The following is a 25,984-nucleotide window of genomic DNA, read 5'->3' as shown; positions in this document are numbered from 1 at the left end:
ACATCATGGAGTGCATTTATGACTATTCCCTGTTTTGTACCTTTTTTAGTAAACCAGTCATTAAGTCCCTTATAAATAATGTCTGTCAAGTATTAACTTTCCTTACTTATTCTGTAAAACAGCACCCTTTTCTGTGCTCTAGATGACTTACTACACTGACTCAACTCAGAATCTTTAAATTACAAAAAAACCCCACATTTCACAGTACACTGACTACCGTTCAATACATACAGAACAAAGTGCAAACTCTATAGGCCTATTATTTAAGACATTCTATAATATAAAACAATATTCCCCATCTTTAGCTTACTCTTGTCTGCTGTGTTTTATTTTTTTACCCCAGACTTAAATTTTAAACTCATTTCTCAAAGAAAGCCAATAAGCATTTATCTTTGTATACATTATTTCCATAACTTAAGATACCTTTTTCATTTTTACCAAAATCATTTTCATTAAGGCAAAGCACTGGTCTGTGTTCTTTCATGAAATCAATAAACCTTTTCTGACAATCTAATTTTTTAATTATTCTTTACTTCTCAATAATTACAACACTTTTTTTTAGTATCATCATCATTTTGTTTAATGTAGACTACACAATTTGTATTCTTGTTTTTTTTTAAAAGATTTATTTATTCATGCATACATGAACCAGTGTACAGGCCAGATGTGGAGGAGATTGAGAGGATTCACCAGAGACAGAGCGGGGTACAGAACAGGCAGACTGACCAAAATACACTGGTGAGGGGAGCAACGGGTTAGACAGGAGAGTTCTGCCGCACCATGTGGGTAGCTCCCTGGCTGGCAGGGTTTGAACCCATGCTGCAGAGGCTGCGGACAGCTTCACAGCACTAGGCTCAACTGCCTGCGCCACCAGGGAGGCTCACAACTTGTAATCTTGTTTAAAGTATATTTATAAATAGCATTTTCCAATATACGGTGCAATAAATGACCAGATTCTTAGTCTCTTGAATTAATTTAAGAGACTAACTTAGTCTCTTGATTCTTAAGTCACTCAATTGCAGTGAACCAAGAAATAATCCTTTTTTATTTTGCATATAGGCTTTGTATGTCTACTTCAGAACAGAAATTCTTGCAAAGTTTTAAGAGAAGCCTCAGAGCAGAGGGTAATTGTGATATGGGCTCTGGAGCTAGACTTTTTTTTACATCTGGGCTCTCCCGTTTATTAATTCTGTGGTCTTGGGGAAGTTATTTAACCTTCTCTGCCTCACTTTCCATACCTTTAAATAAGATTACAATGCCTGCATACATCATGAGAATTTTGTTAACAATTGTTAATGAGGGCCTCCCTGGTGGCACAAGAGGTAAGCACTGCACTGTGAAACTATCCACAGCCTCTGCAGCACGAGTTGAATCCCCTGGCCGGCCAGGGAGCTACCCCCATGGTGCAGCAGACCTCTCCTGTCTCTCCTGCCACAACCCTCAGCAGTGTATTTCAGTAGATCTGCCTGTTCTTCTCATTATGTCTCTTGTGAATCCTCTCATCCCCCGCAACTCTGGCCTGCACCCCAGTTCTTGTATACATAAATGTTTTAAAAAAATTGAGTTAATGACTGTAGAATTGTCAAAACAGTGCCAAGTACATAATTAACACTATGTAAAATTTGTTAAATATAGTCAATGTTGTGCAAGTTCAATTACTGGCCGGACAGGGAGATACCCACATGATGCAGCAGACCTCTCCTGTCTCACCCACTGTTCCCCTCAGCAGTGTTTTTGATCAGTCTGCCTGTTCTGTTCCCCACTCTGTCTCTGGTGAATTCTATCACCCTCCTGTGCCCCTAGCCTGTACCCCAGTTCTTGTATAAATAGATCAATCTTTAAAAAAGTATAGTCAGGGCCTCCCCTGGTGGTGCAGCAGTTGAGCGCTGGGCTGCAAAGCTGCCCGTAGCCTCTGCAGCACCGGTTCGATCCCCGGCCGCTGGTGAGGGTCCCACATGGCGCAACAGACCTCTCCTGCCGCGCCCGCTGCTCCCCCCCAGCAGTGTATTTCTGTTGTCTGCCTGTTCTGTTCCCTGCTCTGGCTCTGGTGAATCCTCTCACCCTCCCACGCTTCTGACTGTACCCAGTGCTTGTATAAAATAAATAAATAATTCTTTTTAAAAAATCTTAAAAAAAAAATACAGTCAATGTTAAAATAAAATGTATTTATGTAGTACTTTTCTCCATAATCATATGTTTAAAAGAATTTGTTCTATTTCTCCAAGTGCATGGTAATGGTCAAGGACAAAGACTCTTTTAGCCAGTTTTTAATATTCACTACATTGGACACCGCTACTCAGTATTTGTTTATTCACTTAATTCACATTCATAATACTGGACTTTCCTTTAATCTATTGAAATTCATATAGTTTAAAAAACATATTCTAAAATAATTTATAAACAAACATTTGCAAGGTATCTCATATATTAGGACCATTTTTATTTTATTGATAATGTAAATTAATAAATATTTCAGCTAGTAAATTTATTATGCAAGGTTATATTTAAATAATTTTCAATTACAATTCTGCAAACTGCTTAAAAAATGACTTGCTCTTAAAAAGAATATGCAGATTTTTGTGCCTCCCCAGTAGCGCAGCGGGTGAACGCTGGGTTGAGAAGCTGCCCACAGCCTCTGCAGTGCCAATTCGATCCCCGGGTGCTCCCCAGCCACTGGAGGAGGGTCCCACATGGCGCTGCAGACCTCTCCTGCCGCGCCCTCTGCTCCCCTCAGCAGTGTATTTCGTCATTCTGTCTGTTCTGTTACCCCCTCCGGCTCTGGTGAATTTTCTCACCCTCCAGCACTTCTGACTGTACCCAGTGCTTGTATAAATAAATAAATAAATAAATCTTAAAAAAAAACTAAAAAAAAAAAGAATATGCAGATTTTGTTTAAGAACATGTTACCTTTTGTTTTTTACAACTGGAAACAGCAATGTTTTTCTCTTGTTCCTGAGTGTCTTCACATTTCTCTACAACAGGTCGTTTTTTAGAATTCAAAACGTTTTTCACTATGCCCTCTGAACTACAGGGTTCCTTCATACAAGTACTTGATTTACTAAGGCTCTGCCTAGGTTTTACATGAACATTCACTTTTTCTTTTCTTTTCACTTGGAAAATCTTCCTTTCGTTATGTAGCATTTGGCACAAGACAAAGGAAATAGTTAATTGAGCATCTCTAGCACATATTACCTTCATACGTTCAATAGTTTTCATTACTTTCATAATATGGGCCATTTTCCCTATATCTCTCCTAGGGGCAGCCTTTACATTTTTGAGCAATGTAGAAAACTGATTGTAGTTGTAGTCTAATTCTGTCACAGTGTTTCCATAATTTATGGATGTTATATATGGCACAAAGTCAATATAAGTGGGAACAGAATACTCAGACTTCTTTACAAGTTTTTTTATCTCTGAAAGTTCTTCAAGTTCTCTTGATAGCAAACGAAGAGCATATGAGCAATTAACAGCTTCATTATATTTGCACAGAATATCTAGATCTTTCTTAAGTTCAGAAATAGCAGTTTCTATCACTTTCCAAAGGCAATCTGTTGAATTATCTTTAAGAAATGAAAAAGTTGTCATCCTTTCTTGGCAGCAAACCAGATCAGGAAGAAGTGATATATCAAACCAAAGCATACCTCGAAACCTCTCCTTGCCTAGTTTCTTTGCCATTGAGTTTTTAAGAAAGTGAACTGCTTCTGACAGCATGACAATTTCAATATATGTTTCAGTGGCTGCAGGTTTTAATGTTATGGCCTCATGGCTGTGGTTTTCCAGCACGTCCAAAGCATTTTCTTCTGTGATAAATATATTTTCTATGCTGTCTTCTTGCAGTGTTTGAAAATATTTTTTTAAAATTTCTAAGTGATCAGTACATTTTGAAGTGAGTTCCTCTAATTTTTTAAAGTCTGCAAGTTGAGCCTGATCTAATATTTCACTAATACAACAGATATCTGGGCGTGAAAAAGTACTATTAAATCTAAAGTTCTCCAGGCTAACAGCTGCTTTGTTTATAATGTTATCTGACTTTCTGGAAGCAATCATAGTATTTTCCTTAAACCCATTATTGCAACTGCTTATATCTTTAGACAATGTATCATATATCATCTGCAACTTCGAAAAAGCACATTGATTCATTTTGAGCAGCATTTCTTTGTTCTTCTTTCCTGGGTAATTTTTGCTGAACAGTTGTCGCTTCTCTTTCCAAACAAGACTTTTTGCAGCATCAAAAAAAATATGTTCCAAACCATAAAGAGATATTTTAATATTTACTGCCTCAGTGTTCTTGATAAAGTTAACTTTTGAGGAGATCATTTCTATAATAATCCACAGATGATCTTGTTTTCCTGGATAGGAATCATCTTTAGGAGAGTCCCTATGCATACCGATCAGTTTTAAAGTACTTTTTCTTAAAGTTTCTAGGTCTCCTACACTATCTCCAAAGTTAACTCCACAGGTAAATGGAACCGAAAGTGTAAAGTCAAAGCAATCAGAACAATGCTTCATTATTGCTTCACACTCATCAATCTGTCGTCTGTATTTTAAGAATGCATAGTATGCATTGTCTTCTCTTTTGGTTTCTTCAAGCAATTCAGCTAGTTGATCATGATAGCTCTGCAACTCACAGAATGCATTATATTTTAACCTTCCTTGAAAAGCAGGGTAGAAATTAGATTGTTGTTGAAATCCACGAGGTCTGCCAAGCAGCTCACTGTACAATGTCTCATCATACCAAAGCAAACTTCGGAATGTTGGTTCACCTCCTAAGAGCCTTTTTTTGTTCTCAATGAACTGAATAGTTTCCATCATCATTTGGAGTTCTACCAATGAGTCAACAGCACATGGCTTTAACTTCTGTTTGTAATTACTCCATAGGTTTTGCTCAACCAACAGTTCTCTTGAAATCAAGGTTTGTTCAAATGAACATTCCTGTTTTCTTTCAAAAGCTTCAACAAATAAAGGGAGAATATTTTGACAAACCTTAGTTTCTTCCTGCAGAATCTGCAAAGATGACGCTTCATCCGCTCTCCTTAAAATTTGAGGTAATCTAGCTACAAGAGCAGAATGATCAGCTGAGCAATGTTTTTCTTTAAACTCATTCTTTTGTGTTGTAGGCCTCTTCTGAGTAGTAACTTTAGAGGCTTCAGAGTGGGCATATGAAACAGGCATATGATTTATTTCTACAATTCTTGGATTGGAATTACATGCTGTTTCTGAATGCATTGTAGAGGCCACCAAAGAGTCATGGCTAACTTTAACTTCCTCCTCTCTCTCACAATTAGAAATTGTGTTATTGAAAGAAACTGTCTCAGTTGTATTTTTTATGGTTAGATGAGAATCAATCAAGTTATTTTTAACTGTTGTCTCACTTAAGCAGGAATAACCTTCTAAGATCTTATTCTTCTGTTTTTTGTACTCAGTCTTAACAGTTGAACAGCTTGATGCTCCCATCAAGCTTCTTTCATCAACTGAATTTTTTGCTTTTTCTGCTTGTTTAACTTTCCATGTTTTCCTGTTTTGAATGTGTTTTTTTACAATACATTTTTTTGAAGAACCAGCCTTTATATTATCTTTTAACAGCAGAGAACTATCACTGGAAAATAGTTTCATTATATTTTTCCCACAATTTTTACTTTCTTCAGTTACTGGAGTTAAATCCAACTTGGAATTCTCAGTAACATTTGTTTCATTCATGTCTACATGGAAGCAATCACTTGAAGAGCACTGTTCTGTCTTTAGTAGTTCTTGTCCACTGCATTCTTGCTGGTAGTGTGGTATAGTGGTGGATGCTACAAATGAGTCTATAGCAAAAATTCTCTGTTCATCCAAGTAAGGTTTTGAGAATTCTCCCTTACTATCTATCACTGGAGCAGCTGGTAACAATTGAGGAATATTGCTACACATTTTGCTTGTCATCAGAGTTATATTTATTGGGTCCATAATGAAGTTTCCTGTAATAATGCTTGCTTTGGGGCTCTCAATAGGAGTTGCCGATTTTTCTACTTCGACATTTCTTTTAAAATCAGACAAAATGAGGTTTTCTGGTTTGCAGATATCAACATTTAAAAAGTGCTTCACATTTGGTTCTAAGACTGAAATAAGCACATTAGTTTTCACTTTTGTGTGAGCTATACAAGTTGTATCACAATTTTTGTCTTTGCTAAAACTTACGCTGTTTTCATTTATACAACTTAATGAATTTTTATTTATTACTTCAATAGTCTCAGAATTGTTTTCTTTTGTTTTATCATTAATATTGCAGGCTGTATTGTTTGCAAGTTCTTCATATTTACTGATAGACAAAACTTTCATATCAATTTGATTTTCTTTTTCTGTTAGTTTATCATCTGGACAATCTGAGGAAAAGAGACACCCAGTTTTTTCAGAAAAGGGTTGGAGTTCTAAGGATTCTGTATTTTTCACACGTCCATTGTTGTAAGCAGACTGACTTGTACTCTGTGATGTGGAGCAGAGAGGTAACTGTGACTCAGAGTACATCTGATCAAAAAATTCTCTCACATGAATAGTGGTTTGACTTCTGGCCAGGTTGTTCTTAGGAAGACACTTTTTAAGTCTCTCTCCATTTGTTTTATAAAACTTGTGCTTTGATACATGAGTTAATGATTTATCAACTTCAAATCCCAAAGCTCTTTTCTCTCCTGGTTTGTCATATTTTCTTTTTGACAAAAAGTGCTTAGTGGAATAATATCTTCTTTCAGACACAGAACTATAACCTTGAAGATCACAGCTTTCCCAGAAATTATTGCATATTATTGCATATGATTTTGGTAATGGGCTCTTGCTTTTTTCTCCCACTTTAGCTATTAGCTGCAAAGACGTGTGAACTCTTCTATGAGCTTTTTTTAGGTGCAGAACAGCTCTGTCAAGTTTTCTGGAAAGGCGTTTGCTTTTGCATAAAGATACTTCACTGTTTAGAATATCCAGAACACACCTAATGTGCTTTTCTGATTGTGAAAAGGTTTTAATTCGTCCTTGGGATAAAGAAGCAAAACATTCAGATGAGTCTTGACAGGTTAGCCTCCTCTTTTTCCCACAAATCTCGTGATGTCTCACATCTTTATGTGGTATGTTCTGGTCCTTAAAAGATGTATGTGGCTTTCTTTTGTTACTTCTTGAATGTGTGTCCTTTTTATTTTCAGTATCATTACCATCAATTTTTGACTCTGTAGGGTCACATCTGTTTTCATTCTTTATTCTTGTGACATTGGAAGGTTCAGTAAGCAAAGTTCCACCATTTTCACCATTTTGTTCTTTAGATATGTGATTAACGTGTGTATTATGACTCAAGTCAGAAGAAAGAAGGGTTTCAGATTCACTCACTTGTCTTATATTACCAAACTTCTCTTCACATGAACAATCTGAATTTTCACCAGAACACTGGGAATAAATTTCAAATCCTGGAACTTTCTGCTCTTCCTCATTTATTGCTGGTGTTGAGGCTTCAGTTACGTATTTGCAAAAATTATCTTTCAATGCAAGGGAATTAACAGTGGGACTGGATCTTGGTGTAAATATATTAGTAATAGTAATTTGTAGATCTGGAAGTAAAATTGGGTTTGCTTTCTTTTTCTGTGTGGAGGAGGAAAACAAATTACTTTCTTCAGAGTAATGCTGATCACTATTCTCCCTTTTTGTGGTACTTTTAAAAACTTCTGTCTCCCCATTGTTTCCAAATAGGCCTTCCCAATCAATACGAGACTTGAGAGCCTCATATTCTTCATACAGTACATTTTCATGGCTAAGAGTATCTTGTTGAAATGGCAAAGTATCATCACACACTTCTGACTCTATTTCAATCTCATTTTCAATTTCAAAACTTTGAAGAAGTAAGTTGTCATTTAGTGATTGAGGAAATGAGTCATATAATTCATTTATATCCATATCCACTGCACAATTAGAAACCCTATGTTTTATTAACAAACTTGAATCTGGACTCTGAGAAGAACAAGTTTCTTCAAACTGGTGTCCTTGGTGATCTTCACAATTTGTACTTAATGCAGGCACTGCAGTTCCAGTTATCTGTACTGTAGCATTTGAGGTAACATATACTGAAGAAACTGCAATTTCAGGAAATGTTGTGGAAGACATATGCTCTATACTTTGTCCAGTATTCTGGGTATCTTTTTGTTTTATGACAGTGACAACATCTTCACTTTCAAATAATGTAGTTTCTGTTGGCACACATTTTTTCCAAGCTAAATTAAATGTAGTGGAAAAGTCTTCAGAATTCAGAATTTCCACACTACTGCAAGTTTTATTCTTTTCCTCTATATTGGTGAAATTTTGGTTTATATGACAATCCTGCTTCTCCTCTTCATAAATATTCTCTATGCTGTTTTCTTTAGACAAAGCAGTGTCTTTCTTTTTGGTCTCATTTTGGGTTTCTTTATCATTATCTATTTGTTCTTTGAAATTAACATTTAGGTGTGTATCACTGTTCAACTGTGCATTACAGAACAGAGTGTGATTTTGACCTTTATCATCCATTTGAGAAACTTCTTTGCAGTTTCTCTGAATGTTCTCTAATGACATTGGCGCATTTTCCTTTTTCCTATGAACCCATATATGTTCTTTCATTATGCTGTAATCTGAATTGCCATGAGCTCTTTTAATGTCATGAGATGAAATAACTTTATCAACAGCTAGCTCTATGGCCTGGGGATTGCCTTTTCCTTCCTGGAAAGCATCACTCATAATGCTAACATAATTTTGATTTGATTTTTCCAATTTCAGGTTCATTAGTTTCTGAGAAATGGCAAAACTTATATGCATACTATCTTCATATTCCAAAGAGGACTGAGGATATGTTTGCTGAAGACTCTCCACTTGTGGAGTAAGATCATTTTGAAGTTCCAAAGCTAGAGGAGCTACCTTATACTTATCCTTTATGGTAGATGTAGGCAACTGTGGTATTTTTAATTCTTCAGCAGTTAATATTCGATCACAATTTTCTCCCAAAGAACCAAGAACCTCATTTTTTTGGTATTCTTCGTGTAGTGAAATGTAACTATCTACTGGACTGATTTTTGTTTCATCAGTAAAATAATTATCATTTTCTTTCCACAAATTTTGCTTTTCACTGTGTTTGGAAATATCTTCTGTGCCAGTCAAGTTTCTCATCTTTCCACTATTTTGAATGTACTCATCTATACTTTCTTTTCTTTGGAGTGGAAATAATGTAGACATCTGGTAGCTGGTTTGATATGCAGGATTTAAATGAGAAGTCTGTGATTTCTGAGAGATGCTGCCACTGTTCCCTTTTATACACATGTTCACTGACCCATAGCAGTCATTAGGTTTAACATTTGGTTCAATTAAACGTGGGTTGCTGCTTCTCTGCTGGGATTTCTGTTTTTTTCCATCATTGCAGTTTTGATTCTCATTTTCTAAAACTACATTTGACAAACACATTGGGAAGGAAAAATTATGTTGGTCTTCATATTGTCGTGCCATGGTAATTTCATTGGCAGTTGTATAATTTTTGTTCTTAGAGTCCTGTGGTTGTGAATCATCAAAAGAAATTTTAAAGCAAGCAGCGCCTAAACAATTAGTAAGAATAGCATGATCTTCAGGCACTACTTCAGAGGAGGAGGCAGAATTAGTTGGCATAGATGATAGCTTTATTTCTGAGTTAACAAAATCTAAATTTTTCTCAAATGGCAAAATCTCCTTTAAACCTATAAAATTATGTTTTCCCATGCTTTCTTCTCTCCTCATTAGTCTTGGGTCTTTGATGAGTTTTGAAGTAGTAACTGTGCTTGAGTCAATATTGTTTTGAAGGGGAAAGGCAGCAGAAATACTACTTAAAACATTTTTAATCTGTGTCAAATTTAACAAGAGATCACCATTAACACTTTCTTTGTTATCACTGGGAATAAATGAGAGTCCTGAGTCATAAGTGTGTGCTTGAAAAGTGTCTTGAGATTCTGTTAACTTGTGTTCCATTTCTCCATTATATGTTTCAAGTATAGAAATGTTTCCATTTTGCACATTTCCATAGGAACGGGAAATATTTGAGTTGGAAGGATTAATATCCAAATTTAGTGTACTGCATGAACAGTTTTCTTGAACAAAGGGATCTACTGGTTTCCTGAAATGCTCAAAAATGACAGTAGCATCTTTTCCTTTTCCAATTCTTTTGGCCACTGTACAGTTATTCAGAGAGCATGTTCTTTCTGTGAAAATAATAAGAAAATAAGGAAAAATAGGAAGAGAAGGTGTTTTAATACAGATAACTCTATTAATACAAGTAAACTGTGTCAGAAGTGATATTAACTGAAAACTTATCAAATAACCTAATGATTACAATGTGTTCTTAGCAGAATAAAAGGAGAGAAGAGGATAAATAATAAACCAATAACATGTAATGATTTTGCATGAAATTTAGTGCTAGTCCTTACTAAAAGCAGTATTTGCTATAAAAATTTTATTTCTGACAAATATTAAGAAATAGAAAAATTAAATAGGATTAAAAGCATGTTGCTCATAATGAAGTATTTAAAATAAGTTCATATACTAAGATATTTAATAACAGAATCTATATGTTAGTAGGCAAAACTGGCTCTCTCTACATACTGTTATTTTGCTTCTTTGCCCTTTATCATAGGAGGAAAAATAATGGAAAGGAAAGGAAAATGAGGTAGAGAGGAGGAGAAAAGGTAAAAAAAAAAAAAAGCCACAAATTCCCTTCCAGGGGACAAGGCAAATTTCTGCACCTCTTCTATTGTATAGTAAGTACTCCTGCAAATAATGTATATATAAGTAAACCTGAGAATATAAAAGCAATTTTTCTTTTATGATTTATAAAATTATATTCCTAAAATTTCACAAGGAACTTATGTAATAACAAAGGAACTTATAAAAATGCATATTTAGTAAGTAAAATGTTAATAAGGCATTCGTAAGTAATTAAAGCCATAAATAACCTGAACTAAAATAGAAATTAATGAGAAGACATTGTTTGTAAGATTACAACATATATTAAGTTTTAATCATATCACTGGGAAGAACCATGAGGTTATTCACAATATACTGAAGGGATAACTATGTTGTAGACTTTTAAATTCTGTAATTATATTTTTTAATTAAAAGCTACAGTGGCAATAGGACCACAGATAGACATGTAATTATTAGAGTGGAAGCTAAATGGACAGGTGGATCTCTATATCTTCTTATATCAAAATAAAATAAAGTTCATTGTAAAAATAAAACCATAAAAGTATTGGAAGAAAAAGTGAAGGTATAGCTTTAATTACACATAAATTAAATATTTTAGAAAATCAAAATGCATACTAAAACACAGGATAAATTTGTAAAAAGTTTATTCAAAATGAAACAAGCTTACTGTGTGTATAATATGTATATAAAACTATCGATATATAATTACACATATATTAAAAATGTAAAAAGTATATGGACATCTTTATAAGATTAGTAAAGAACCATAGAATGGAAAAGTAGGCAAAAGTAAATGAACAAGAAAATCAGATTAAATGGAAAATTGCCAGTAAACACAAAAGTTTCAACCAGCCCCACTAAACAAATAGTACGATTCGTATGAGAATTTTTTAGATTGGCAAAGAATTTGAAGGATAATTAATACTCTGCAGATGTAAGCACTCTTTCATTCTACATGGGTGCATAAACTGATGCTAATTTCCTTGAAAGTAAGCCAATGATATTCATTAAAATGTAGTGTGTAATAATCTATACCCCTCAGATCCATTTTTGCTCATTTATTATTCTAATATACTTGCACAAACACCAAAGTCATAAGAATTTTATAGTTCAATAATCCAAGAATGCTGAAAACTAGAAACCTAAATGTTTATCAATATAAGACTGGTTATGTAAATACAGCATATCAAAATTATAACAGTAAAAGTATTATTTGCTTATGCTGTAATAAATGCCTTAGAAACAGAATGCTATGCAGTTATTACAAAGATTAAGATACAGTAATACACACCAACATGGGAAAAGAAACCACGTAAGGTTAATGATAGCAATTTCATGAAAGTCTGGTGAGTGCATATCTATATCTATGTAATATTAATAAACTTCAAGAGTGTTTAGATTCCAGGCACAGTTTTTGAAAGTATTTACTGTACTTTCATCTCCACAACATTCTCAGTTTATCAATAAGAACATTAAAGGTAATTTGCTAAGGATCACAGCTTATAAGCAGTAGAACGTTAATCACTAGGTTACATTGTATAAGTAAATTTATTCACATTTTTGGCAATCTCACCAAATAACAAATAGAAAGTGGAAAACAAACCCAACATCTTCTATAAGAAACTGTAACAAAATGAAACTGCAATCAATAAAGCAAACCACCCAAGAGTAATTACTACCATATAGGAAGTGTTCTTTATTTGCACTATCACACTTTAAATGCAATTGGGCTATTAAAATTTTAATTTAAATTTAAATAATTCAAATAGCCACATGTGACTAATGGATATTGTCACTTATCCACTGTAACACTAGGAGACATGAGGAGAAAAGAATAGCTTTTAAAGGATACAGTTTTTCATTAGCAGCAACATGGATGGAGCTGGAAGGGATTATGGTTAGTGAAATAAGCCAGAAGGATAAAGAAAAATATCAGATGGTTTCACTCATAGGAGGAATGTAGGGGAACCGAATAAGGGATCAGGAAAAAAAATTATAATAAATTAAAAAACAAAATTAACAGGCAACTATTAATCAGAGACACTCAGCAGGAGAGGGGGAGGGAAGGGGATCAAAATGGGGAGGGGATGTCTTCTTACACAAGGAACTATGGTGATCGCGTACAGGTGAATTGGTGATGGGAATTTTGTGGGGACTACACCTGAAAGGAGAAAGTATGCATTGCACAAAAAAGGAAGAATGATGTAAAATATATATAAAATGAAAAACAAAACACAAGAGGTACAGAATTTTTTCTGAGTTGATAATGGTAACACATCACATTTAACAGTTGGCAGAAACATTTTTTAAAAAGTGCATGTAGAAGAATTATGCAAATGGACAAAAACACTTTTGAAAACTATGTGACATAACCTCTAGATTAAGTTGCACATTTATGATGTAGATAGATACATACAGAAAAACTTCATATGCTGAGACATATGAATATTTAAAAGAGAAATGTCTGCATACAAAAACGAGGACTTGTCCAAATATCTCTAGAGGGGCAGAACAATGTATAGTTACAAAGTAGAATAATGTGACTGTATACAGATGGATGAAAATGAATAAACTATAGTTATACATATTAACATGAAATCATAAACATAATACTGACCAAAAGAAGTTACAAAAAACCCTATAGTATAATTCTAAATATATAAACTCAAAAATAAGTAAAGCACTTAGAGATTAACATAAATTAAAAATAATACATCTTCACATATCACATATCTTTAAAATAATATTCAGAAGTTGTAAGACCAGAACAAATGCTACTAAGTAGAATAATGTAAGTATCTTACCAGCCCTTTTAGGAAATCCTGTTGAGAGGAATCTTAAAGATGTCATAAGGTGTCCATTATCCATTTTTTGACCAATAAATTTTACTGTTACTATTGCATATGGAAGACAGTGCCTAGGTTTATCTACTGGTTTTGAAAGAACATTGTATTCATACAAGTATACCTGAAAGATAAAGAAAGATTATTTTTACATTATTGTTTACATTGATGTACCTGAGTAAGCTCATATTAAAAAAAAGCCTATATAAATTGCATGATGTTATTTATTCATTTGCTTTCACATGTCTCCTTTTCTCCAACCTGAGTTTTGGGGAAGATATGTGAATTTTTTTCCCCACCACATTTTCTTTAGTAAGCTACCAACATCAGCAAAAACAGATGTTATATTTTTATTTATTTGTATATATAACATTTTACTTGATCTATACTGTTTTGAATTTTTAAAATTTTTTTCACAATGTTTTTAAATAAGATTTTCCCATTAAAAGTTCAATGTTTTACATATGCTGTGAACCACTATACTGTACTTTCTTTTTTTCAAAGATTTTATTTATTTATACAAGAACTGGGGCACAGGTCAGAGGCGTGGGACGGTGAGAGAACTCACCAGAGACAGAGTGGGGAGCAGAACAGGCAGATGGGCCGAAGACACTGCTGAGGGGAGCAGCGGGCAAGGCAGGAGAGGTCTGCCAGGCCATGTGGGTTTCTCCCTGGCTGAGTCGGGAATTGAACCGGCGCTGCAGAGGCTGCACTGCAGAGGCTGCGGACAGCTTCACAGCGCTGCACTCAACCCGCTGTGCCACTGGGGAGGCCCTATACTGTACTTTCTTTGGCAGGCAAAGTTATTCAGAAAAATAAAAATAGTTTCATTTTACATGTGAGAGCACATATGTATTTCTAGAAGATTTTTAATTTCAGCATTATATGAATATATGATATGTATCACATAATTTAACTTCTTTAGAATAAGATTAAAGATCTATTTCATTGTCTCAGCAACATAGAAAACTACTGTTTTTACCCAATGATTAATATATACGGCTTTTCTCTTTTTGCAAAGGACAAAGGACCAATAACATTTCAAGATAGCCTTTTTTAATAGAGAAGTTGGTATGCTTTGTAAGTTAAGAATTAATCTATGGAATATATAAATAAACACAGCCACTGTACCCTGTACAAAGTTAAATGTAAAACTAGAAGCTTTACTAACATTCCAAGATCACATTAAAACAGCTTCACTAAATTATTATTTCATTGATGAATTAAAAACAATTTGCATTTAATATTTTGGTAGGTCATTTTAGATCTCGAGTCCTACAATATGAAGCATGTGACCGTCAAGTAGTGAAATGAAACCAAAAAGTTAACATACTACTGAACTGTAGGCTTGTAGCTCAATGGTATCTTTCAGAGAAGGTATAGTTCTTGACATATGGCAATCAAAGTTAGGAGAAGGATCCAAAGAAATTTTGTTTTTGTCCACTGAAGGCTGAATTTTCTTTACTTTGCCAAAGAGAACCTAAAAAAAACCCAAACAAACAAGAAAGACAAAAAGGTCCATGAAAATACACCATAAACACTTTGAAAATCTCCTATTTTGAACAAAAAAGCAAAGTTAACTCTCTTTAGAGCATAAGAAATACAAACAGAGAGATAATCTGTGTCCCAGATGAATTGGATGACTTAATATTACATCAATTCCACCTTAAACTGAACCAGAAAATGGATTTGTAGGAAAGAATTCTAGTCAAAAGATCTAGCTGGAAGACTGAAAAACAACAGCCCAGAAAATATTGAAAAGAATTTTTGGCCACGGAGAATGATAAAATAGGACAGGTGACTTGTACTTTCCAGCTATTAAATACTTTTGAAAAGACTGTTCATACCACACCAAAAAATAGAGGAAAGAAACAATGAAGTCAGTCCAGAAATAAGTCCAAGCATGTATAAAGTTATAGCACAACATTAAAAGTACCACTTGTAATAGAAGTGAAGCAAAAACAGTTTAATAAATGATGTCAAAGAACTAAAAGAATTAAATTCCTTAATTTACAAAACAAAATAAATACTAAGGAAATTACTTAAGTAATGAAAACAATTTAAAGAAATACACGCAAACATTTATTTAATATTAAAGAATTCTTATCTAAGCACATATGCCAAGAAACTATGAACACAAAACATACAATTTATTCTAAGATATTCTAAAACTTCTACCTATCAAAACCAAATGAGTACAAGATTTAAAAAAAACCCAATAAACAGTTAAGTGATAAAAAACAAGTGGGAGTTCAATTAATATGCAAATTAAGCACACAACTTATCTAAAGTCAGCAATTTTATTAGTTTTTAAAATACGTTAATACAGTCATTCAAAATTAAAATACTAAAAATAATGTGGTACCCTCCACATGGACAGTGAAAGAAAAAATATGAATGGAAAAATTGACAAAAGTCAAATAAAGCTTGTAATTTAATTAGTAGTATTGTACCAATGCCAGTTTCTTCATATTTTGTTACTACTTATTTATTGGTTGAAATATAACTGATGAGTACAGTATTAGTTTTTTAATTTTGACAAATAAGCCTTGTTTACATGAAATGTTAACATCAGGGAAAGCTTGGTGAATTATATATAGGAATATCTGTAATACTTTAGTAACTTTTCTGTAAATTTATTCCCAAATAAAACAATTATTAAAAAATTAAAATATTAAATAAAACATTATATAGGGAAAAATCTAGACCTCAAGATATGTTTTAATGAATTGATAATGGTTGTAAACTAGAAATAAAAAGAAAATGAGTAAGGAACCGGTAAAGAATATTAATAGGCAAATTCATTAAATAGTCAATGAATACATGCAGATTACACTTTAACTCAGCAATAACTATGAAAAAACTGAACCAACAATGAGAAATTATCACATATTAGACTGGAAACATGAATAAAAAGGCATAATACATAGTTAGAGTGTTGAGATATGCATACCCACTGTGCAAAGAAGTATCAATTAGTACAACCTCTCTCAGAGCAACTGGACATTACATATGAAAACTATAAAAGTGAAGCACACATCTTTCACTCCTAATTGACACCAAAGAATTAATCAATTAGTTCTTAGCAAATAATCATCAGTGTGTGTAAAAATGAAACTACAAGGATGATCAAAGTAATATTTAAAGGTATAAAAACAAAAACCAAATAAAATATTCAATATTAAAAAGTTTGATATGCAAGTTTATGGCAGAGTTGTATAGCAGAATACTATACAGTCATTCAAAAGATTATTACAGATTATTTGTTTAATGGCATGGAAAATACCTGCTATAATCAGTTTCAGAAAGCAAATTATAAAATATGTAAAGCAACATTATAATTATAAATGCATATCCATGTACATGAACAGAAGACTACTTACTGATATACAAAAAATTATCTGTGCTCATTAATGGGCTTTCGGGAGCTTGTTACAATGTTTCAAACTTTCTAAAATCAGAAGTAATACTTTTGAATCATGCCTACCTACTGGGATTTTGGTAGTAATGGCAAAGCTACAATTAGCCAAAAAGTATATCTTAACTAATTTACCTGTTGATGCCTAAGATCAAACTATAAAATTTAGTTTTTCAATTCTGAATAATTTTAGACTTTCAGAAAAATTACAAAAATAATTCAAAGGTCTTGTATGCTTTTACCCTGTTTCACCCAATGTTAACATCTGGCATAGAACACATGCAAAATTATGAAAATTAAGAATTAACATTGAATACTACTAGTCACTAATATGAAGAATTGAGTTGAGTAATCTTAGCCTAAGTCATAATTATTATAACCAAAGGGCGTTTAAAACAAGCTAACGTTAAGCACATTCTGAACAAAAGAAAAAAGGCAGTCAATTAAGACAGGAAAAAATATACATGGGAGAAAAAGATGAAAAAATCTGCCTTTGCCCACTTGAAACTTTGTATTATGCTGCATAGCCAATTAGAGTCAGAAATAAAGGAAAATTTCAAATGATAGTGACAGTAATAGATATAACTATTATTTATTTGTCTAATACAATTTAAAAACACGAATCATTACCTTGAGTTTGTACAATTTAATAAGTTACATAGCAAACACTGTATGTTTGGTTTCTATCCCTAAAGAATAAAACAGAACAAAACACTGAAAGGAAAATGTTCAGGTCATTTTAAGGCAAGCTGAGTATAATATTTATTCTATGCTACCTACCTTAAAAATTACTATACTCTCTACAGTAATGCTTCTACTATGAGCATAATTCAAGGCAACATCAACATGTCTAAATACATAAATTCCAAGAAGGGGATTTCCTAAAATCTTCAATGAAGATGCTTTGGTACATATCCCATTCCGATATATGTCAGTCACATCACTTTGAGGAAGTGCTAAAAAGCAGAAATGTTCTTCAAGTTCTCTGCCATGTCTTCCACTCTCACGCATCTCTGACCTAAAGCAAAACAAATAGTGTGTAGTTACATGAGAATCTCAGCAGAACTGTCAAGGAGAAGACAAACATTTCAGCTTTCTATAGAGATAAAGCAACAGGATTATATTCAGAGGTGAAACTATCCAATGGTAATAAGTTATGCTGAATACCATCTAAGGAAGGAATTCAAGAAGTATCTAGATAACTACTCCAGAATTATGGACTGCATTCTATATAGGTCAGTGATTATAATAAAAATGGCTAATATTTCCTGCATGCTGCTAATATGTCCAGCACTGTTTAGACTTAACTTTTACATGCATATTAATCATATTGTTCTCAACTTCCCCAAAACTGAGTTGCTATTGTTATTATTTTAATGTTGATGAGGAATATGAGGTTCAAAAAGTTAAAACTTGCCAAAGTAGCAAAGTGACAAATTGAAATTACAACTTCTATTTGGTTCCACAGCTCAAGTGCTTACTTAGATGTATTATGTGTTACGATGGAAAGGATGTGCATTTCTCATAAATACTATATCTATACCTATATATATATATGAAGATAATGAAAATCAGATACCTACATATACATGTATGTTCAATTATTAAGGTCATTATCATTCCTAAAGGATCTAGATAGCAGCTGGCAGAAACAAACTAGGATTTGATCATAGACTCCTACCTTAGTAGTAAAACTATGAAACAGAAGAGATTGTAACCTGAAGTGTAGATATTCTTAAAATTTTGACTATTTTCCATAGCAAGAACTAATTAAACAAGTAAAACATCTCTCCCTTAAAATTGGTAGATAAGATGTAAGTTTTGTTTTTTTTTTTTTGCTCCTCCCTCCCCAGATAGGGAGTTCTATATGGCTTGCTTAGGAATAGCAGCAGCAGCAACTGCCACACCAGGTGATAAAACCGAAGTTCAATCACTAGGAAAGAAGCGTGATGTCATATGATTATAAATAATGGAGAACTAACAGAACCTAGAGAATAATGTGTATACCACAAAAGGAAAAAGAGTTCTTGAAAACTACATGCTACCAATATGGTATCCTCCCACCCCCACCCCATTACCCATGGTTCCACTTTCTGCAATGTTAGTCACCCATGGTTCAAAAATATATACACAATTAAGATCTTCTGAGGCAGAGAGGCCACATAACTTTTATTATTGTATATTGTTACAATCCACATTTTGTTACTAGTTTTTGTTAATCTCTTACAGTGCCCATTAAAATTTTTTTTTCAATGTTTAGAAACCATTTTCCATTAACCTTATCTCCCTTTTCTGTTTAAGAGTCTGGAAGAACAGCTTAAAGACTACTCAGTGGTTGGTCCTATCCATTCAGAGTCCTGAGCCATGGGAGCTGCAGCCCAGTCTTCAGTCGCAGGCTATTCACTCCAGTCTTTAGTAGGGAACCACTGGGTGGGCCCAGAGTACACTTGCATGCCTTTAGATCAAACCTGCAACCTCAGGTAGAGTAGCAGTAAACTCAGGAGCTAGAGGAATCCATTCAGCCTGAAATTACTCCTTGGTCATGGCCTTTTTAAGTAGCAACCTGCTCTTACTTTTCAGTTTCTTCAGGATCTCTGTAGAAGCAGGGATCAGGCATGACCCACCATAGGTATTTTTGGGAGATGGTGCCACACATGTATAGAAATTCTCAGCTGTACCCAGCAAATGAGATCCACTGAGTGAATTCCCTTGTTATTGCAGGGGATGGCAATGTCCACATAGCACATAGGAGAGTCTGTGTTACACATAGCAATGGTAGGCAGGTTAACATAAGATGCCTCTGTGAAAGGTCGGTGGTCAGCTCTGGGATCAGTAACCACTGTAAGTCTTGGTTCTTGGAAAGCTGTCTGAATCTAGTTACAGTGAAGGTATCAGGAGTGAAGTAGGGAAAAGCAGTTCTCCAGCGCCAGCAGCAAACCTGAGCACAGCTTACCAGCCAGTATTTCTGGAGGATATGACACTGACAACAGCCAGGTTTTCAATGGCAACAATGCTAGAAGCCACAGGGTTTCCTCCAGACTCTTCACAAATATTATGAGGTAGATGCCATCACTTTTCTATTTGTAAATGTATTGTTCTATTTGGAAGTAAAGGTTGGTGCCACCTTGGGTTCCTACTAAAAGGAATATGAGGACATCCTCTTCCTTCATTTACAGGACATCAAGGGCTCTGGACATTGTGAAAGTTTCCCTTTAACTTACTATGGAAATCTGGAACAATGCAGTATGGACCCCTCTCTAGGTTGCATGGAAAAGGCTGTGCCTAATTTATAAACTAAACTATCATAGACATACCTGTATTTATATTAACAAATAAAGAATATATGGGGTATAGTACTAGCTGTACTTTCAGGCATCCACTGGGGGTCTTGGAACATATCCCCTGAAGGTAAGGAGGGGCTGCCATATTTCTTATTTCCCCATATATTACTTACAGAATTTGTATAAAGTATACCATGTACATTATCATAGTATTGTATGTATTTTTTAAGAACAACTCTAACTGTAGACAGGGCTACAAAACACATGGCAACAGCCATAAGCAAGACCAACTGATTAGATATGACCACTTCCCTCCTTAGTTCCAGGAAATGTCAACCTTAACTTTCAACTTCACATGTCATCATTTCCTGCTTTTTACTTGCTATCAGTTGATTCCATGAACCACTAAGATCTCCATGTTGATCATTAAGATTTAGTTCTCATGGAATTACACTTTCTCTATCTTCCCAATTTCTCAGTTTTTCTTAGTATCTGGACAAACATTAACTTTCTAAAACAATGCCTTCAAAGAATTCCCACATGTAAATACTAAAACACATGTAAACACTAAAACACAAAGGATGGATGGGTGGGAGGAAAATCAAAGTATACTGTTGTAAGGTTACATCACACATGAAAAGGTGTAGGTGAAGGTACATTGTAATAAATAAAAGATGTACAATGTAAATCCTAGAGAAGAGTTTCACGTCAAACTGACATTTCAGTTTCATGTCACTGGCATCACTGACATCTTAGGCCAAATAATTTTTTGTGTTCCCTAGTCATCTTACTGGATAAACATTATATCCTCTTAAGGGAATGAGTAGAATGAAAAAATATAATAATAACAGAGTTCCGAAAACCTATATAATTAAAGTTGGAAATATTCCTGGTAGAGTTTCGTATTGATAAGAATATAGCTGTACATTTAGAAAAACACTAGCAATGATATATGATTTAGATAATAAAAATGAGCAAAAAAGTTAGCCCTAATAATTATTAGCCCTAATAATTCTATGAATTATTTTTAAGTTTGAAAAGTTTTGTAAAAGGTGACTTTTCTTTTTTAAAATTTTTTGTTAATTTTTTACATCATTGTTCATTTTTAAACAATATTTGCTTCCCCCCACCTCAAGGCTGATTTTTCAAAGGTATTCAGATTGTAGGTTCTCGCTAGCTTGTTAAATGACTTAAGTTGTGAGTTTCAAGATTTCCTTTACAAAGGTAAAATGAAACCGGTCTTTTGTGTTTATAGTGAAATTTAATACAATAATATGAAGACCTACTCTCTATTACAAAAGACATTAATGCCCATCAGACTCTACATTAACAGAATATTTATATTACCTTAAATATTAAAAAATACATGAGTTTAGAATAATATCCCCAAAATAGTATCATGCAGCAATACCAATAAAGAATAACCATCAGGCCTCCCTGGTGGTGCAAGGTTAAGACGCAACCTATGAAGATATCCACAGCCACTGCAGCATGAGTTCGATTCTCGGCCAGCCAGGGAGCTACCCACATGGCGCAGCAGATCTCTCCTGATTCTCCCACTGCTCCCCTCAGCAGTGTACTTTGGTCAATCTGCCTGTTCTGTTCCCTACTCTGTCTCTGGTGAATCCTTTCACCGCCCACGCCTCTGGCTTGTACCCTAGCTCCTGTATGCATAAATAAATAAATCTAAAAAAAAGAATAACTATCAAAATTTGTCAGGTACTGAACCTTAAATATACCTTAAGTTTTGGATTGTCAAGCTCAAAATCAACTCAACACTCACATTAAATATGTAGATATATTCTTCGTTGTGGGTTGTTCTTTTTTAACCATTATCTTATTAAACATTAAGTAAACAAGCTTAAAAGAATTATGTAACAGGGCCTCCCCTGGTGGCGCAGTGGTTGAGCGCTGGGCTGCGAAGCTGCCCGCAGCCTCTGCAGTGCCGGTTTGATCCCTGGCCACTGGCGAGGTTCCCACATGGCGTGCAGACCTCTCCTGCCGTGCCTGCTGCTCCCCTCAGCAGTATATTTCTTTGTTAGTCTGCCTGTTCTGTTCCCCGCTCTGACTCTGGTGAATGCTCTCACCCTCCTGCGCTTCTGACTGTACCCAGTGCTTGTATAAATAAATAAATAAATAAATCTTTAAAAAAAAAAAGAATTATATAACAAAACTCACACAGGTAGACAAGTTATATATAAATAAGCATAGTACAAGAAAGAGTGTAAAAAACAAGATTAGTTCTTAGATATCTTTGGAAGACTATCTGTATGATCATGATGTCTATGTACTAAAACCAACTACAACAGAGTATAAGCTATAAATGCCTCAAAAGGATTGCCTACGGGGCCTCCCCTGGTGGCTCAGAGGTTGAGTGCTGGGCTTCGAGGCTGCTTGCAGCCTCTGCAGCGCCAGTTTGTTCCCCAGCCGCCGCCGAGGGTCCCACAAAAAAAAAAAAAAAAGGATTGCCTATATTATAGTTAATTACATTATACAGGATGGGTTGCAAAATAATTTGTATTAAGTAGGTAATAAACAGCTTTTTGTTGAGTAAATGAAGCACTGGAAGTATCCTATTTCCAAGTTTAACTGGAAACAAAAGAACACTGTTTAGTTATTAGGGATGACTAGAGGAGGAAATGAAACTATACAGTTAAAGAAAATAAAGTTATTTGCTTTGGAGCACTTGAAAGGAAATTTATTTTCAAATCACTGTCAAGCTGGCAGAAAGTGCAACATATGAATTGAAACACAGAAAGCTATGAGTATGTGGGATTTAAGAAAGATTAAATAAGAAATTCTTTATTTAAGGGTGGTAAAATAACAAAGATGGTGGTGTAGGAGACCCTAGCCTCTGGTCTCATAAGAGATCAATAACTAGGTAGTTATCTATGCACAAAAACACTGGGAAAGCTCTATAGTCCACTTAAGGAAGTTGAGCAACATGGAACAAAAACTGGAGATTAACTACAGTAAAAGGGAAGGAAGAACAGTTTCCTTTTGCCTGGATCATACAGCTCACCAAGCTGGTATTGCTCAGTGCCAATAGGGAACTCCCCAGGAAGAATTTTCCTTGCTGGGAAAGTGAAAGGGAGGTGTGACCAGCTTCCTAACCCCTTCAGACGCTACACGCAAAGGACCTGCTTTGGTTTCACCTCAACAAGAGACAAGCAAAGCTGAGACATACTATATACTACTAGGAACAGGGAAGAAAAGCAGGGGTTAGTGGTATCAGACAAACAAGCAGCAGGAATGACTAGTTTCTAGTGACCTACTCTGTAAACAACCCCAGCAGCATTCATCAGTGAAGAAACACATGAGCAGCATACTTACTATAGACTCTGCACATTTTTTTTTAATATTTATTTTTTATTTATACAATAACTGGGGTATAGGCCAGAGGCCTGGGAGGATGAGAGGATTCACCGGAGACAGAATGGGGAGAAGAACAGGCAGAGGGACCAAAAGCACTGCTGAGGGGAGCAGCAGGCACAACAGGAGAGGTCTGCCGTGCCATGTGGGAATCTCCCTGAGCGGCTGGGAATGGAACCCGCACTGCAGAGGCTGCAGAGTCCCCACCAGCAGTTAGTCAACGCCTCTGTGGTTTTAGAACTACAACACATCACCCTAGACTTCCGCAGCTTATACCCACTAGTAGGCAGGTACTCAGGGCCCAACCCCTCCTGCTATTATGCACCTCAGCACATCAGATGCCTGTCACTGGCCTAAACTGCCATGTGTATACCGTGGCTAAATTTTGTAGCCACATTAGTCCACATTGATAGTCAAGGTCCCTACCGCTGGAAGTGTGTCCAAATCTGGCCCTGTGTTCTGTCACTGGCCTCTACTACCATGGATCCATAGCAAGATCCAGCAATCATGGTAGTAGTGCTCGACTGAAGCCAACACACCTGCCTTTTTTTTTTTTTGACGCTGGCCCTTGCTGTCTTCTTTAGCCCCCACCACTACATGTGTATTTGAACCAATCCCTACCACAACACAGGCACCTACAAATGGGCCCCATGGTTTAGTGCATGCACTACGTAAGTTTGGGTCACTACTGCTGCTTACCATGGTTCCTCGTCGGACACATACACACACAGGAATACTACTCAGCTATTAAAAAAAGATGACATATTGCCATTTGGGTCAGTATGGATGGAACTGGACTGGATTATATTAAGCGAAATAAGTCAGGAAAAAGAAATACAAGACGATTTTACTCACATGTGGAATTACAGAGAAATAAAACAAAGAAACACACACAAACCTAAACCAAAATAAACCCTAGAAAGATGACTGCAGAACTGAGGCTGCCAGAAGGGATGGGAGGATGGCGCGCATAGGGAGGAGGCGGCCCAGTAAACTAAGGTGGAATATTATTGTTGCTTTGGTGGATGAATCTGGTGTAGTAACATACACCTGAAGACATGAGAACCCTAAATCATATACAGTGTTGTTGTAAGCCTATCTTAATCTAAAAAATGTTGCAATGAGCAGGCACAGTTAAATAATCTCATTATAACAACAAAAAATGATAATTATGTTAAATAAAGGATGTTAATTAACCTTATTGTGGTACACATTTCACTATATATTTTTTAAATCATCTCATTATAACTTTAAACTTATACAGTGTTGTATGTAAATTATATTTCAATAAAATTAGGGGAAAATGTCTAACTCACAAAAGAAGTCCAAATATATGGCAGGCACAGTGTATTAGGTCTCTACTGCTGCTGTTGTAACAAATACAACAAATTCTGTGGATTAAGACAAACTTTATTATCTTATAGCTACATAAGATACCCAATAAGAGTTTCACTGGGCTAAAATCAGAGGTGTTATCTGGACTGCCTTCCTTCCTTATTTCAAAGGCAAGAATCATTTTTCTTGATGGCAGTTACTTTAGTTACTTGCACTTGAAGGGCTAACATCCCATTTTCTTGCTGGCTGTAGCTGTTTCCAAGTCCTTGAAGACACCTACAGTTTATGGTTCCTAACATCTTCATCTTTTAAACCAGCTGGGCAGGCTGAATTACTCTTATACTTTTTTCTACTGTTTCCTCCCTCTGACCTACTCTTCTGACTTCCTTTCATGTTTTTAAGAACCCATGTCATTAAATTGGACCCATTAATAACCCAGGATAATAACCTATTTCAAGGCCAGTTACCTCAATCACGTTTGCAAAGTCCTTTTTGATAGATAAGTAATATAGTCATAGGTTCTGGGATTTGGATTTGGGGTATTTCAGAGAGCATTAATACTACCTTCTGCAGGCAGATTCTGAATTTATTCAGCCCCTCAACAATATTAGTGTAGGGTAAAGATTGTCAGGCTTTTTGCCCTCCCGCCATTAGGATTAATGGCGGTCCTGAATGCATGCCTGATGGCGGGCAACTGGAGTAGGGCATGGGCATACATAGGTAGGTACACCTGGGCTGAGGCTGGGCCTATAAGGGCAGCATCACAGGGACACCAACAGAACCAGAAGGGAAGACCAGAAGGAGAACATGCGAGAGCGCAACACCAGCAGAGAAGCAGAGACCACGAGAGACTGCCAGAGAGCCCAGAAACAGTAAAGGCTCGCTGGGGGCTAGGAGACCAGTCAGCCTCCTGGCCCCCCAGCACCCCTGCTTGCCGTGTACCTGGTAAACTCAATAAAAGCCTGAAAAAGCCCCCTAGGGCTCCAGACTAGACCTGTCTAGTCTGCTCGAAACATACAGACCCTGTACTGTGC

General features: G+C 35.3%; 1 protein-coding gene and 1 pseudogene across 2 annotated transcripts in view; both read right to left on the bottom strand.

The window, feature by feature from the left end:
- Nucleotides 1-25,984, bottom strand: part of TEX15 (testis expressed 15, meiosis and synapsis associated) — a gene marked incomplete at its 3' end in the record, with an annotated part of 50,894 nt that overhangs the window by 8,382 nt on the left and 16,528 nt on the right. Inside the window, exons 3-6 of the mRNA XM_084231049.1 lie at nucleotides 17,743-17,980; nucleotides 14,878-15,024; nucleotides 13,506-13,668; nucleotides 2,908-10,199 (exon numbers count right to left, since the gene is read on the bottom strand). Of these exons, the coding sequence (XP_084087175.1) occupies nucleotides 2,908-10,199; nucleotides 13,506-13,668; nucleotides 14,878-15,024; nucleotides 17,743-17,980 (7,840 nt within the window). The remainder of the gene's footprint in view (nucleotides 1-2,907; nucleotides 10,200-13,505; nucleotides 13,669-14,877; nucleotides 15,025-17,742; nucleotides 17,981-25,984) is intronic.
- On the bottom strand, nucleotides 19,287-20,159 carry LOC311170006 (small ribosomal subunit protein uS2-like; annotated as a pseudogene). The gene has a single exon. The product of its transcript is annotated as a small ribosomal subunit protein uS2-like (transcript).

The sequence above is a fragment of the Talpa europaea genome, assembly GCF_964194135.1.
Source record: "Talpa europaea genome assembly, chromosome: 4".
Taxonomy (NCBI): Eukaryota; Metazoa; Chordata; class Mammalia; order Eulipotyphla; family Talpidae; genus Talpa; species Talpa europaea.
This window is presented reverse-complemented; position numbering and strand designations above follow the sequence as displayed.